At 50.2% G+C, this 16,371-nt stretch overlaps 4 protein-coding genes across 4 annotated transcripts; 3 read left to right on the top strand and 1 right to left on the bottom strand.

Annotated features, from left to right (window-relative positions):
* The first annotated feature begins 1,879 nt into the window (after positions 1–1,879).
* On the top strand, positions 1,880–4,399 carry K452DRAFT_258635 (uncharacterized protein). The gene is made up of 2 exons (XM_033538474.1): positions 1,880–2,308; positions 2,367–4,399. The coding sequence occupies exons 1-2, from the start codon at positions 2,179–2,181 to the stop codon at positions 4,169–4,171; spliced, it is 1,935 nt and encodes a 644-aa protein (XP_033392429.1). The 5' UTR covers positions 1,880–2,178; the 3' UTR covers positions 4,172–4,399.
* Positions 4,211–4,793, top strand: K452DRAFT_126402 (uncharacterized protein). Its single transcript, XM_033535237.1, has one exon. The coding sequence runs from the start codon at positions 4,369–4,371 to the stop codon at positions 4,744–4,746; it is 378 nt and encodes a 125-aa protein (XP_033392428.1). The 5' UTR covers positions 4,211–4,368; the 3' UTR covers positions 4,747–4,793.
* Positions 4,642–5,547, bottom strand: K452DRAFT_292131 (uncharacterized protein). The gene has a single exon (XM_033541310.1). It carries the CDS (start codon positions 5,456–5,458, stop codon positions 4,841–4,843), a length of 618 nt encoding a protein of 205 aa, XP_033392427.1. The 5' UTR covers positions 5,459–5,547; the 3' UTR covers positions 4,642–4,840.
* Positions 5,548–5,678: 131 nt separating this feature from the next.
* On the top strand, positions 5,679–15,978 carry K452DRAFT_322218 (uncharacterized protein). The gene is made up of 2 exons (XM_033544481.1): positions 5,679–13,197; positions 13,253–15,978. Exons 1-2 carry the CDS (start codon positions 6,055–6,057, stop codon positions 15,719–15,721), a joined length of 9,612 nt encoding a protein of 3,203 aa, XP_033392426.1. The 5' UTR covers positions 5,679–6,054; the 3' UTR covers positions 15,722–15,978.
* Positions 15,979–16,371: the final 393 nt, after the last annotated feature.

Here is a 16,371-nt window from a genome sequence, read left to right as displayed (position 1 = left end):
AAACTTTCAATGAGGCTCATCGCGTTTCTCCGGACTCTCACTTATAGTAGCTACAATACCTACCAAAAAGAACTTAGTTCGAGGGGCCCTACCGTCGTGCCAGTATTTGTTATTGGTAGTAGCTTTTATAGGTATATCTTCGGGAGTTTACTGAAAGAAGATAACGTAGTAGATGCGGTTATTAACCTGCTAGGTAATACATTCTATAGAGATCTTGGCCTTGCGAAAGGACTGATATAGTTAGGGGGACGGATAATTTGACCGCCCCTCTTGGATATTTTGACCGCCCCACGTGATATCTAACCCGAGCGATTTCGTGTCTTATACTACCTAGTTTATGCCTTTATCTTCTACTAAGCCTGCTACTACTACGCTATTTGTTCCCGCATGCTTTTCCTAAACGTTTTCCGTAAATTTAACTTTACTGCGCTTGGTTATATTATTTAGAAGTGTAGTACGGATTAGTAGGTAGAGTTAGGTCACATGTTTGTGTTACCTACTTCCTGTCGGTTGCCGTAGAGTAACCAATCCATTTCTTCTTTTCTGCCGAATACTGCCGAAGCTGGTAGGCGGAAAGAGGGTGGTCAAAATATCCAAAGGGGGCGGTCAAATTATCCGGCGCCTATAGTTAGTAGTAGAGGGGTAGTCTCTACGGACGAGTGTGTAGAAATTATAAGTAATATTGGCTTTACAGAGAAGGCCTTCTTTTTTAGAGTTAGTCTCTAAAGCGATGTAGAGGTTGTAAAGGTTTGTTATACCTAGTTATGCAACACGTCTGGTGTGCTCTAAGTAGATTAATGATAGCTATTTACGGCGACGGCACGTTTTGCTGCTACTGCGTTATTCTATAATAGCTTCAGGCTTGACTTCGGAGTTAGAATTAGCTATAAGTAAGTTACGTGACCAGACGCGAAGGTTAAAGGTGCGCGATAAGAGTTCTGCTGAGTAATAAGTAGTCCTGTGAAAGTTGATAATACGCCGTGCGCGATCGAGGCCCTGCGAAGCTAATGGCGTGAAGGAGTAAGGGTATACAGCTATAACTATCTTCGAATATTGTAATAAGTTTTGGCGCAAACATGGAATTTTGCGGCTAAGTTTTGTACTCGAAAGACTGTAGAGGTCCAATAGCTTTTCTAGACACTTTACTGTTTAGAAAGATATTTTTATTTGCATTCCCATAGTAAGCGGTACTACGTAGAAGCGAAAGTACTTCAAGCCTCTTTCTAACTCAAATCTTGTAAATACTATAACCATAGTTACATGCTCCTGTATGTAGACTTTACGCTCCCTACAGGTCACTCTTTAGCCAGGTATAAAGCTTATATCCGAAGTAAACAGCTTACCCCTTAGCCAGGCTTGGAGCATGTGTCCAAAGTAGGACGAAGTAGCTACCAAGGATGTGCAAGTAGATTTTACACCTCACACAGGTCGGCCCTTAACCAGGCCTAGAGCTTGCGATCGAAGTAGGACGAATCAGCTCTTAAGAACGTGTAGATGAATTTTACGCTCCCCACAGATTACTCCTTAGCCAGGTTTAGAGCCCGATCAGCTTGACTGTCGTGGCCGAGCTTGACTGCATGTTGACATGGACAGCGGAGGAGGCCAGCTCGCGAATCAACGAGGCAACAATCCCTGCAAGGCGGGCCAAGAAGTCAACTCGTATCGAGCCAGAGAAGCAGGGTGCGGCGGGGGCTGGTGCAGGCTGGGGCGCGTTATCGATAGCGCGACACCAGCCACAGCTAGGGCGTTCAAGCCACAGCGTGGAAGAAGCTGGAGGGGCAGACGTGCGTCATAGCGAAAAAGCATGCAGAGAGCGGCGGGGGGCGGAAATTGCAGTGCGGAAGCCGCTGGCACAGCCCGGAGCCGGCTAGTAGCGTCGAGAAGGCTCCATTGAAAATCATACGTAGTTGCTGTGCGCGTTGGAAAACCGTGGAAGGTGCTGTGGCGGTGGGCTTTCGACCACCTTCCAGAGCCTTCTTCCGCCAACAAAGTTTACTTAAGTACCATCCGCCCACCAACAACGCTCCATTCCCTCTACACATCACACACAATCTCTCACAAGCACTCTCACGAAGGCTCTTCAGCTTTCTGCGGCACGGTTTACGACTCTTTCTGTTGCCTTTTACTCTTCTTTGATACCCGCTCCACCTAGACCTTTCGCACAACTTCACCTTCAAAATGGCTCCCGCCATCGGTATCGATCTTGGTACTACCTACTCTTGCGTGGGCATCTTCCGCGATGACCGCATTGAGATCATCGCCAACGATCAGGGCAACCGCACCACGCCCTCGTTCGTCGCCTTCACTGGTTAGTATCCCCAGCCTGCTTCTTGCCCGTTTTGAACATGTCGCTGACTCTCTCCTAGACACCGAGCGTCTGATTGGTGACTCCGCCAAGAACCAGGTCGCCATGAACCCCGCCAACACCGTCTTCGATGCCAAGCGTCTTATTGGCCGCAAGTTCAACGATGCTGAGGTTCAGGCCGACATGAAGCACTTCCCCTTCAAGATCATCGAGAAGGCCGGCAAGCCTGTCATCCAGGTTGAGTTCAAGGGCGAGGAGAAGGTCTTCACTCCCGAGGAGATCTCGTCTATGGTCCTGACCAAGATGAGGGAAACCGCTGAGTCCTACCTTGGTGGCACCGTCAACAACGCTGTCGTCACCGTTCCTGCCTACTTCAACGACTCCCAGCGCCAGGCTACCAAGGATGCTGGTCTGATCGCCGGTCTCAACGTCCTCCGTATCATCAACGAGCCTACTGCCGCTGCCATCGCCTACGGTCTCGACAAGAAGACCACCGGTGAGCGCAACGTCCTCATTTTCGATCTTGGTGGCGGAACCTTCGATGTCTCTCTCTTGACCATTGAGGAGGGTATCTTCGAAGTGAAGTCCACTGCTGGTGACACTCACCTTGGCGGTGAGGACTTTGACAACCGTCTTGTCAACCACTTCGTCAACGAGTTCAAGAGGAAGCACAAGAAGGATTTGACCTCCAACGCCCGCGCTCTTCGTCGTCTCCGCACTGCTTGCGAGCGTGCCAAGCGCACTCTGTCTAGCTCCGCCCAGACCTCCATCGAGATCGACTCACTCTTTGAGGGTATCGACTTCTACACTTCGATCACCCGCGCTCGCTTCGAAGAGCTTTGCCAGGACCTCTTCCGCTCCACTATGGAGCCTGTTGAACGTGTCCTTCGCGACGCGAAGATCGACAAGAGCTCTGTCCACGAGATCGTCCTCGTCGGTGGCTCTACCCGTATCCCCAAGATCCAGAAGCTCGTTTCCGACTTCTTCAACGGCAAGGAGCCCAACAAGTCCATCAACCCCGACGAGGCTGTCGCCTACGGTGCCGCTGTCCAGGCTGCTATCCTGTCTGGTGACACTTCTTCCAAGTCCACCAACGAGATTCTTCTTCTCGACGTGTCGCCGCTGTCTCTCGGTATCGAGACTGCTGGCGGTGTCATGACCCCTCTGATCAAGCGCAACACTACCATCCCCACTAAGAAGTCCGAGACCTTCTCTACCTTCTCGGACAACCAGCCCGGTGTCCTGATCCAGGTCTTCGAGGGTGAGCGTGCTCGCACCAAGGACAACAACCTGCTTGGCAAGTTCGAGCTCACTGGCATCCCCCCTGCGCCCCGTGGTGTTCCTCAGATTGAGGTCACCTTCGACGTTGACGCCAACGGTATCATGAACGTCTCCGCTCTTGAGAAGGGTACCGGCAAGACCAACAAGATTGTCATCACCAACGACAAGGGCCGTCTGTCCAAGGAGGACATCGAGCGCATGCTTGCGGAGGCCGAGAAGTACAAGGCTGAGGACGAGGCTGAGGCCGCTCGTATCTCTGCCAAGAACGCTCTCGAGTCCTACGCCTACTCTCTCCGCAACACCCTTTCCGACTCCAAGGTCGACGAGAAGCTCGAGGCTGGCGACAAGGAGAAGCTGAAGGCTGAGATCGACAAGACCGTTGCTTGGCTCGACGACAACCAGCAGGCCACCAAGGACGAGTACGAGTCCCAGCAGAAGGAGCTTGAGGGTATTGCCAACCCCATCATGATGAAGTTCTACGGCTCTGGTGGCGAGGGTGGCATGCCCGGCGGTATGCCCGGTGCTGCTCCCGGCGGTGCTGCTCCCGGCGGCGACGACGGCCCCACTGTCGAGGAGGTCGACTAAGTATGTGCGAGCGTTTGCTTTCATCCAGTCTTCCTTTCGGCATAGATTTCCATCTATGATGGCGGTTTGGAGTTTTTAGAGCTCTCCGGGTTTGGGTTTGCTCATTTAGCATCGGGTTTTTTCTTTTTCATGACATCATGATAGGCGGAAAAGTTTCTGCACATGGCTACTTGTAGTCTAATGAGCGCGCATCTACGATGCGAAATTCAAGATTTCAAAAGTTCATATTGGTTTTGCTGTACATCACATGTGAAGTGCGTTGTGATTGGTTCTGGTATGCTAATCAGACTTGTGCGAGCTGTAGTTATTGTTATAGTGTATATAGCTTCATGAGCTACGCATCTGACCAGGAGTGCGGCCTTTATACCTACTTAAGTGACCTGTGGGGAGCGATTGAAAGGCATTACAATCACACCTGCATTCTCCTATCAAGTAGAGTAATATTCAAATTCGGAGTGCCTCATACTCTTCTGGTTCTACAAACCGCCGCTTATTGTAGAGATACAAATAACAATATCTATCCCTGTAGCCGTAGCACAAATACGTGTAGAGTAGACGGCGTGAAGTTAAACTAATAAAGTACTCGGGGTATCTTAGCATGATGCAACGCTATCCAGATATTTTTGATGTAACGCCTATTTGCGCGTTCCATGACTATCGTACATCTCTTCATTCTGTTTGCCTTTTCCGTTTTGGCAAGCCCGGTATATCCACCTCGTCAGGATCCTTCATGAAGGCGTTGCGTAGCTCTTCTCCGGGTTTCCGCTCTTCCCATACGTCCTCACTGCTTGGGCCCTCTCTGTATTTCCTCTCTTTCTCTCGATACCTCTCCCCAACCACCTTGGCCTTGTCAGCATCCCCGTATGACTTTGTCCGCATACAGAACCAGAAGTCGTTCCAGTGCTCGCTGCAGGAGCGCAGTGTTCCATAGCGGTACACGTTGTTGAACTGGCCACCCAATGACTGGCAGTAGAAGGCGGCATCAAAGGCATCGCGGCAGGACATGGTTGTGGGGTAGAGAGAACGGGTTGTAGATGCCGTACCTGATGCGGCAGGCGTGGGCGTTGCGGCATCTACAATACTCGTGGAGTCGTGCTCTGTGGGACTTCTGGTGGAAGCTTCGAGTTCGGAGAGGAAGGCTTTGAGCTCGGCATCAGCTTGCTCCTCTCGAGTGAGGGGTTTAGCATTGGCGGCTGGCTTGTCTACGTCGTGGGCGCTGGTCGATAATTGGGAGGGTGTCGGCGCGGGGACGAGTGTCTGAGGATCAGACTTCCACCACCAACCCATGGCTGTCGTGTTTCAAAGGGCGAGAGATGGGTGGGGCTGAATGCGGAGCTGTGGAGGTGCGGGTACGGAAGCCGTTGGCAGCGTTTGCGTTGAGACTTGGAGAGACATGACCCAGTGAAATTCGCTCGGGACGAATGCTCTCGCAATCACGTGCTGTCTGCTGCGAACGTGAACGCCTTCCACGTCAAAGATCGGCGACGTCATTTCTCGTCCAGCTCATCAGAAACAAGCCACGGGCCGCGTGGTGTTTCTTTCGCGTCAACATCTCTGCTTTCCTCGGTTTTTTCCTCTCTCTCGAGTCACCTCTCCCGCCATTTTCTCTCCCGCGCGCGTTGAAACCGTTCCTGCTCCACCTTCTGCGATTCAGACGAGCGCGTTCTCTCAGGCGTCGGTGGGGTATAACACCTAGCGGACAATCTTAACCACACCACCTCTTCGACACCACCTCACGATTTCACGTCTACCTGATTGATACCCTTTCATGACATACATTTTTTCTGCGCACATGGCTTAACGTTGCAACACGCTCTATCTCGTCAACTTCACAGAATCACCCGTCACCCACCCGGCCCGGGTCACGGCAATTTTAAGCAACCATGCTCGAGGGAATTGTTGCCAACCTGCTCAATCGGTTCTTGGGCATGTATGTCCAGAACTTTGATCCCAAGCAGCTCAATGTTGGCATCTGGTCTGGAGATGTCAAACTTCGTGACCTCGAATTACGCAGAGAGGCACTGGACCAGCTTCACCTTCCGCTGAACGTCATTCAAGGCCACCTCGGCCAGCTCACGCTTTCAATACCATGGTCCAACTTGAGAGGCAAGCCCGTGCGGGTCAGCATCGAAGATGTTTTCTTGCTGGCTGCCCCGCGAGAGGACGCCGAATACGACGCCGAGGAACAGGACAAGCGGGCGCATGCGATCAAGATGGAGAAGTTGGACAGTGCCGAGCTGTTAAAGGAAAGGAATACGGAAGGCATGAGTGCTGAGGAACAACAGAAGAATCAGAGCTTTACGGCAAGCCTGGTGACGGCCATTGTGGACAATGTCCAGGTCAGCGTCAAGAACGTTCATGTCCGTTACGAGGACTCCATTTCGGATCCCGGTCACCCGTTTTCCCTGGGATTCACGCTCGACGAGCTCAGTGCTGTCAGCACAGACGAGAACTGGAAGCCGACTTTCATTCAGAGCACCTCTTCCTCGACCCACAAGCTCGCGACACTCGGCTCCTTGGCTATATACTGGGATACGGACGCGAAGCTGCTGGGCTCAGGAACGGGAGCGCAACAGGCTTTAGATCATGAGGAGTTTGTGCAGAAGCTTCGAAGCATGATTGTAAAAGGTGACAGCTCCAGTGTAGCGGATCATCAGTTTATCTTGAAGCCTGTCAGCGGTAGGGCAGGTCTTGAGATGGACAAAACAGGCAAAATGGACAGGCCCAAGGTCAAAGCTCGATTACTGTTTGACGAACTTGGTTTCGTCATCGACGAAGATCAATATCGCGACGCTTTGATGCTAGTTGATCTGTTCCACTACTTCATCAGGCACCAGGAGTACAAAAGGCTCCAGCCTAAAAGCCGGCCCAAGGAAGACCCTAGAGCATGGCTCCAGTTTGCCGGCAAAGCTGTGCTGGAAAAGATCCATGACAGGAACCGGCGATGGACTTGGGACTTTTTCAAGGAGAGGCGAGATGACCGTAGACGGTACATTGAGCTTTTTAAGCAAAAGAAAAAAGAAGAAAGGCTTTCACCCGCGGACACTGAAGATTTAGACAAGTTGGAGCATAAACTTTCCTACGAGGATCTGCGGTTCTGGCGATCGCTTGCCCGCAACCAGCTCCGAAAGGAGAACGTCGGTGTCAAAAAGGAGCCCCCAAAACAGTCATGGTCCCAGTGGATATGGGGTGGTGGCCAGTCACAGGAATCGGATCAATCAGACGACAGTCAAATGTCTGAGCAGCAACGCAAGGAGCTGTATGATGCCATCGACTGGGATGAGAAAAAGCAGCTGACCGAGGCCGTGGACATGCCGAAGGAGTACGTGAAGATGCAAGTGGAAATGAGCCTTCGCACCGGTAGTTTCACGCTCAAGCGTGATCCACATGGTAAAGGAACTGAGATTCTTCGCCTGCTCTTCGATTCGTTCAGCACAAAGGTCTTGCAGCGAACAGATTCTTTGCTGGCCGAACTGAACCTTGAGGGCATGCGTCTTTATGATGGTACTACCGAAGGCAGCTTGTTCCCTCAAATCATCACGATAAAAGATGCACCCCCAGTACCAGACGACAAACGGATTGAAGATTTGGATGACGCCTCTGAAGATCTGGATGAGGAGAAGGAGGAAGCGGCGGAGCCCTTCTTCCAACTTGCTTTTGAGAACAACCCATTGGACGGACGAGCAGACACTGCTCTTACTGTCAAGTTGAAGGGCATGGAAGTGGTGTACAATCCCAAGTTCATTGTCGAGGTGGCAAAATTCTTCAAACCTCCAGAGCGCCACATGGAATCCATTGGTGCACTCATGGAGACGGCCGGTGCGACGGTAGAGGGAATCCGTCAACAAACCCGTGCCGGCCTTGAGTTCGCGCTTGAGGAACACAAGACCATCGATGCCCAGCTCGATCTGCAAGCCCCTCTGATCATAGTTCCAGATTCTGTCACTGAAAAGTGTAGCATCTGCCTCATCCTTGATGCAGGTCATGCTAGTGTCAGCAGCGAGCTTGTCGACAAAGATACTCTGAAAGACATTCAGTCAAAGTCGAAACAAGAGTATACAGACGAAGACTTCCGGCGTCTAGAAAATCTCATGTATGACAGGTTCTCGCTGAAGCTGGATTCTACGCAAGTCCTCATTGGCCCCTCAATAGAAGAGACCAAAGCGCAATTGGTGGAGAATTCCTCCTCCAAAAACTTCCATCTTGTTGATCGTATCAATGTCGACTTTACTGTGGAGACATGCATCATTCCGAAGGCATCGGACCTGACCAAATTCCGCATTGCCGGTCACCTGCCAGTCCTCCATGCATCGGTTTCCGACTCCAAGTACAAAGCTCTTATGAAGTTGATTGACGTTGCCATTCCCAAGTTCGAAGACGAAGGCCTGACCAACAAAGAGGTTGAAGAAGGGGCTTCCGGGCCGTCGAACCTCAAGCCTATCGAGGATGTCAACAAGGAAGCAGAAGCACTTGGGAAAAGCCCGTCTAAATCATTCCAATTTGCGTCTCAAGAGCATGAGCTTGTCATGGAGTCAGATGGTGCTTCTACTGTGGACGAAGAGTTCCATGAGGCATCTGAAGGCAAAAAGGAGCACAAGGTCAACATTCACCAACGGAACTTTGAGTTCAAGTTCACTGTGGACAAACTACAGGGATCATTGTACCGCTCAGATCCTGATGGCAAGAAGGCCGATCAGCTGCTCGTCGAACTTGTTGCTGAACATTTCTATCTTGAGTTCTACCAGAGGCCTTTTGACATGGTTGCTGACGTCCGGCTGCAAACTCTGGCCGTTGAAGACCACGTCGAGGAAAATCCTCTACCAGAGTTTAAGAACCTGGTGTCCTCGGAAGATATGAGCGAGTCTTTGCAAAAAGATTTATTCCAACTCAAGTTTGTCAAAGTCAACAAAGAATCTCCCGAGTTCATGTCAAAGTACGAAGGTATCGCGACAAACCTGGACGTGGACGTGTCAACTATCAATCTCATAGTTACCCGGAAGACGCTTTTGACATTGCTGGATTTCATTCTAATTACTTTCACGAACCCCGACCAACCATCACCGGATCGAAAGAAGTTGGAGCAAGCTTCCGAAGGAGAAAAGACAAAGGAAGTGGTTCGACCTACGGACGCAGACCCTGACAAAATCCGCGTCAAGGCCCGGCTCAGCAAGATCGCAGTGATCCTAAACAACGATGGAATCCGCCTGGCCACACTAAGTCTGAGTACTGCGGACGTCGGTGTTTTCTTGATGGGCAAGACCATGCGTGTAGGCGCTAGACTTGGAAACCTATCTCTCATTGATGATGTCAACCAAGGCGTTTCTGAGGAGTCTTCCTTGCGCCAACTTGTTACCATTCAGGGGGAAGAACTTGCCGATTTCAGTTACGAGACGTTCGATGCAGATTCCGGCGCGTATCCGGGCTACGACTCGTCCATATATCTGCGCTCCGGGTCCCTCAAGGTCAACTTCGTCACCGAGCCTTTCCGAAAGATCATGGACTTTGGTGTCAAGTTCGGCAAAATGCAGGCTATTTTCAATGCTGCTCGCCAAGCTGCTGCCGAACAAGCAAGTCAAATACAGGATCGCGCGAGCAAGATGCATTTCGACATCCTTGTCCGCACTCCCATCGTCGTTTTCCCGCGCATGGTCATGAACGAAGGGCAAGCAGAACGAGATCGTCTTACTGCTCACCTCGGAGAGATCTACGCCAATAACAAATTTGTCCCTCTTGATGACTCTGAAAACTCGGACACTGCAAACAAACTGTCAGCAGGCATCCGAAACGTTCGCTTAACATCTTTGTTCCATTACGAAGAAGAGAAGACTGAGGAGTTGGAACTGATTGACAAGGTCGATCTCGGGTTTGACATAACCTATATCGAACATAAACCGGAGTACAAACGCCCTGATCTGGAAATTGAGGGATCTATGTCCAACATCAATCTCAGAGTTACTCCGGAGCAGATGAAGTTTATGCTCGAATTGTCAAGAACCATTCCTGCCGCCTTTGCCACAGAGCCAGAGGCGGCTGTGGAAGAGGATGTCGAACGAGAACTCCCGGAGTCTACCTTGACACCTGCCAGAAGAATGACGGAAAAGGAGGAAGAGGCCAGAGAGGACCAGACTGTTGCGAACCAAGGTCCTGAACTTGGCTCAAAGTCTGATACATGGACCAAGTTGGATTTGGTATTCAAGGTTGGTGCCATTGGCCTCGAGTTAATTCAGGGTAAGGAGAAGGAGCCAGTTGGCGATCTTGAGGCGGCCAGTCTTTCCAAGTTTTCGCTGAACGAGACGAGCATCAAGTTGCGCATGATCAGCGATGGCTCTATGGAATCAGAACTGTTGATTCAGTCTTTCACCATCCGCGACAGCCGCACCCGAGAGTCGAACAAGTTCCGTAAGATCATGTCACTCATCAACAACGACGTCAAGCAGCAGTTCATGGCTAGTCTGTCAATGTCTGGTGGCAAAGAACGCCACTTGGTTGTAATCCTCACTATTGACAGCCCGCGGATCATCCTGGCTCTCGATTATCTGTTTGCTATTCAAGCTTTTCTCAACGCGGGCCTTGCTACGGAAGAGCCCCTCGAAATCGAAAGCGAGGAAGACGAAGCAACTGATGACTTGGAGAATTCTATGAGCGACACTTCAAGCGCTCTCGTCAGACAGCAAGGCACTGAAGCTCAGCCAGCCAAAAAGGCGGAAGACGAATCGACTATGGACATCTCTTTCCGCCTGAACGTAGTGGACGCCCAAGCTGTTTTGATTGCGAATCCAACTATGACAAACTCGGAGGCCATTGTCCTCGGCACTAAGCAAGTTCTCATTTCCAAGCAAAATGCAATGACGCTTCAGGTTGAGAAGATCGGGATGTTCCTTTGCCGCATGGACCAATGGGAGACGACGAAGTTACGCATCCTTGATGACTTCAGCATTCAAACTTCTCTCGATATGCGCAATCAGGATGAGGAATCATCTTTGACGAGTATTCAAGTCGATATCGAGCCGCTTGTGCTTCGTCTATCGCTCCGGGATATTCTACTTGCTATGCAGATTGTCAACAAAGCATCAGCAATGTCTGGCAATGACGAATCGAAGTTAGCAGGACAAGAGCCACAGAAACTTAAAGAGATTAAGGGCGCATCCTCAAAGAGTACGAAGAACAAGTCCGTTGGAGGAGCTGGTGCATCAACCGCGCACAGACAGACTGCCAAAACGATTGCCACGCACCGCTCCAGCGTTGCTAAGGTCGAAGCTCCTAAATCCCAAGGCTCTGCCGTCATCAAAAGAGAAGAAATGAAAATTCAATTGGACGGTATTCGTGTGGTTCTGATTGGCGACAAGCATGAACTTCCGATGCTCGACTGGAGTGTCAAGAAGTTTGACATTGACGTTCGAGATTGGTCTGGGGCTATGGTCGCCGACACCAGCGTCGATACGTTCTTCAACATCTACAACTTCTCTAAGTCTGCTTGGGAGCCGCTCATCGAGCCATGGTCACTTGGCTTCCACATGTCGAAGGAACTGAATCCTGACAAACTTTCGGTGGAGCTATATTCTAGGAAGAATTTGGAGTTGACGGTCACCGCTGCCACAATTGCCTTGGCTTCAAAATCTGCAGACTTCCTGTCAAGCGATGAGGATGTTTTGTCGAAGCCTCGTGGAACGGATGCGCCGTATCGTATTCGTAACTACACGGGCTTCGATCTGAACGTTTGGGCTGTCACCAATGATGACCATGAGGGCTCAGCTGCAAAACTTTCTGACGGTGAAGAAATGCCATGGAGATTTGAGGATCCGACCACTACCAGAGAAACGCTTGCTCCAGAGGGGGCTGCTGGCCTTGTCGGCATCAAACTCGAAGGCAGCGGGTTTGAAAGCCTGAACCGCATCCCTGTCAATCGCGAGGGCGAAGCCATCTACAGTCTTCAACCCCGCAAAGACCGTGTCCTTCACCGTATTTGCGTGCAAGTCACTTTGGGACAAGACAACGTCAAGTACATCACGTTCCGCTCGCCCCTCGTAGTGGAGAACAATACGCAGATTCCGGTCGAGGTTGGCGTCTTCAGCCCCGAAGAAGGTCATTTGCTCAAGATCGAAAAGATTGCTCCTGGAGATGCGAGACCCGCACCTGTTGGCGCTGCCTTCATGCATTCTTTGGTTGTGCGGCCGGATCAAGGGTTCGGCTACACCTGGTCCAACGAACGGCTGTTCTGGAAGGACCTTCTCAAGCGTCAGACGAGGACGATAACCTGTCGAGGCGAGAACGACGACCAAGCTCCGCCATTCTACTTCCAGATGCATGCTGCTTTCGACAAGAAGGATCCACTGACCAATGTGTATCCTTGTATGCGCATCCGACTGCACGCTCCGGTTGAAGTCCAAAACTTGCTGCCTTATGACTTCAAGTACAGGATATACGATGACAACACCAAGAAGGACTGGACCAACTTCCTCCGCAAGGGTGGTGTCAGTCCGGTTCACGTTGTTGAGTTGTCCCACTTGTTGCTAATGAGCATTGACATGCAAGATACCCCATTCAAACAAAGCAAGTTTGCCGTGGTCAACTCGTCGGACAAGGAAAACTTCCGCAGAGAGAAGACCATTGAAGTCAAAGACCAGCAGGATCTAGCGCTACGTCTCAAGCTACACTACTACAATATTCCAGACAGCGGAGGCGCATTCAAGGTCACCATCTATGCGCCTTACGTCCTTCTTAACAGAACGGGGCTTGAGTTGGATGTCCGTAGCAAGCAGTTCTTGGGTGCCACAAAATCTGCCGCTGGCCAAGGAGTTTTTGCCAATATCAGCACTGAAGAGAGCGGTCGCAGGGCACAGCCTTTCATGTTCTCTTTCCCGACTGATGACCACAAGAACCGGGCCATGATCAAGGTTGGTGATACAAACTGGAGTAAGCCGCAGAGTTTCGACGCAATTGGAAGCACGTACGATGTCGCTCTACAGTCAACTCAAGGAAGGTCTGAGATGCATGTCGGCGTGACAGTCGAAGAGGGAGAGGGCAAGGTATGCTTCACATCACGCGTTTCTTTCCAATGCAACAATTCTGATCTTCAAGCAGTACAATCTGAGCAAAATCGTCACCATTGCTCCACGCTATGTCATCAAGAACAAGATGAACGAGGATATCAACATCCGCGAACCAGGGTCATCCAACGTCATGACTTTGAAGAATGGCGAGTTGCTTCCTCTTCGCTTCTTGCGTCAAGGTGCTGGCCAGCAACTGTGCCTCTGCTTCCCTGGTCTCAACAATCAGTGGTCTTCGCCATTTGACATTGCCAATGTGGGCAGCGTCCACGTCAAGATCGCCAAAGCCGGCCAACGGCAGAAGCTTATCAGAGTGGAAATCCTTATGGAGCAGGCTACCATTTTCCTACATGTCAGCGTCGAGACCAAGCATTGGCCATTCTCTATGCGGAACGAGAGTGATACCGAGTTCCTGTTCTGGCAGGCAAACCCTAACGTGGATGAGGACGAGGAAGATCGTGGCTCTGGCTGGCGTCCCATCAGATACCGTCTGCCTCCAAAGAGCATAATGCCTTATGCTTGGGACTATCCAGCAGCGCGAAACAAGGAGATCGTTCTGCAGGCCAACAAAAAGGAGCGACATGTCAAGCTTGCTGAAATCGGCAACCTGATTCCAATGAAACTGCCGGCTCCCCAAGGCGCAACCCGCGGCAAGGTTATCGATCTCAACGTCGTGGCAGACGGACCCACTCAGACGCTTGTGTTATCCAATTGGAAGCCTTCTAAGAGCTTGTACAAGCAGAAGTCGGGACAATCTTCGAGATCTACGTCAGAAGGCTTCGAGGTCAAGGAGATGGACACCAATGTCACATTCAAAGCCAAACTGCGGATTGCCGGTATTGGCATATCTCTTGTCAACAGGCAGTTGCGCGAGTTGGTCTACATCACTCTTCGAGACATTGAGCTTTCTTACGGCGACTCAGCACTTTACCAACAGTTCGCCACCACTGTCAAGTGGATACAGATCGACAACCAGCTGTATGGCGGCATATTCCCCATTCTCTTTTATCCCAGTGTCGTGCCCAAGACCGGCAAGGAGATGGAGGCCCACCCCATTCTTCAAACTTCGATCACGAGAGTCAAGGATGATTCTTATGGTGTCTTGTACATCAAATACTTCTCGTTCCTGCTGCAGCAGATGACCTTGGAGATTGACGAGGATTTTATCTTCGCTTTACTGGACTTCACCAAAATCCCCGGTGCCTCTTGGTCTGAGGTCAAGGAAGGCAAGCTTTGTGATGAAGAGTTGGACATTCCAGAGCCGAAGCAAGAGCATGGCGGCCAGGATGTTTACTTTGAGCTTTTGCATCTACAGCCCATGCAGTTCGATTTGTCATTCGTCCGCACCGAACGCATCAACGCAGAGGATACGATGACATCCTCCAATCCCTTCATGTTCGCCGTCAACGTCTTGACAATGTCCATTGGGAATGTTAACGATGCTCCTTTGCGGTACAACGCTTTGATTTTAGAGAACGCCCGTGTCTCAGTCGGTGCTCTCGTCAACAGCATCAAGAACCATTATGTTCAGGAATCCCTTCGGCAGGTACATCTTGTCCTTGGCTCGGCAGATTTCCTCGGCAACCCTGTCGGACTCTTCCAGAACGTGTCTTCTGGTGTCACCGACATCTTTTACGAGCCTTACAAGGGTCTCGTGATGACGGACAGGCCTCAAGATTTGGGTATCGGTATCGCCAAGGGCGCTTCGAGTTTCGTCAAGAAATCTGTCTTTGGATTTTCGGACAGTATGGCCAAGTTTACTGGTAGCATGTCCAAGGGCCTCGCTGCGGCAACTCTCGATAAAGAATTTCAAGATTCGCGTCGGATGAAGAGGTCGAGGAACCGCCCAAAGCATGCCTTGTACGGCATAACTTCTGGTGGCAATGCTTTCGCAGAGAGTTTAGCCAGCGGTATCGGAGGTCTCGCAAGGCATCCTTTGCAAGGTGCAGAGAAGGAAGGCGTGGCTGGTTTCGTAAAGGGCGTTGGCAAAGGCTTCCTCGGCCTCGCTACCAAGCCTGCCATCGGCGCCTTCGATCTCGCGTCCAACATGGCTGAAGGTGTACGGAACACTACTACCGTCTTCGATCAGGAAGGTCTCGACCGGGTACGTCTCTCTCGCTTCATCGGACAAGACGGCATTGTGCGCCCATACTCTCAGCGGGAAGCTCTTGGTCAGTTCTGGCTCAAGACGCTTGACAACGGTCGCTACTTCAACGAAGATTACATTGCGCATCTTGAGTTGTCGGGACGTGACATGCTCGTCATGCTCACGTACAACGGAATCATGATGGTCCGCACGAAGAAGCTCACAACTGAATGGGATGTTCCTCTTAAGGATATCCAGACCATCAGCAAGGAACGTACCGGCATGGGAATCACGCTCAAGGGAGGTACAAATGGACCATTTATTCCTGTGGCGGATGAGCAATCCAGGAATTGGCTGTACCGGCAGGTGGCTGTGGCAGTAAATGCGTACAATGACAAATGGAATGCCAAGGGTTGAGGGATGCGGGAGGAAGAGATTGTTTGTTTCTGTCAGAGTTTAGACAAGAAGGCTAAATTATGCTGGGCGGGTGTCTTCTGTATTGCATAGCGAGTAGAGCGTTTTCTTTTAGTCTCGTTCCTGTTTGTACTCTTCTCCTAAAATTAATGCTTTCAGTTGTATCGGTCTATCGAGAAATGAAAAAAACCCGTGATAACGTGTAATGGTGCAGTAGGGGCACTAAATCTCCACATTAGTCAAATAGATGTAAACGGTAGGACCAGTAACTCCTAGCGAGCACCAGAAGGTGCTAACTTCAAGTTCTATATATTAAGCGTGTGGTAGGGGTTACTATAATAATAGTATACTTACGAGTATAGACTTAAGGATCTTAGAATCTAAAAGTTTAAGAATTTAAAGATATAAAAATATAAGGATATAAGGATATAAAGATATACGAATCTAAGAATCTAAAGATATACGGCTATTTACTAAGATACACAATTTTTATTCGCAAAAATTCTAAGATACACATAGTATTTATGAGATATACATATCGAAAAAGTCTCTCTGAGATATATATATATTTTTCTATATTTCGCTTGTAAATAAATATATTACAGTATACTACAAAAAATATGTGTATCTCAGGAAAAAAAAAAAAAAAAAAA

Source organism: Aplosporella prunicola (assembly GCF_010093885.1).
Source record: "Aplosporella prunicola CBS 121167 unplaced genomic scaffold K452scaffold_40, whole genome shotgun sequence".
In the NCBI taxonomy this organism is placed as follows: Eukaryota; Fungi; Ascomycota; class Dothideomycetes; order Botryosphaeriales; family Aplosporellaceae; genus Aplosporella; species Aplosporella prunicola.
Note: the sequence above shows the minus strand (reverse complement) of the source record. Positions and strands in the feature narration are given on the sequence as shown.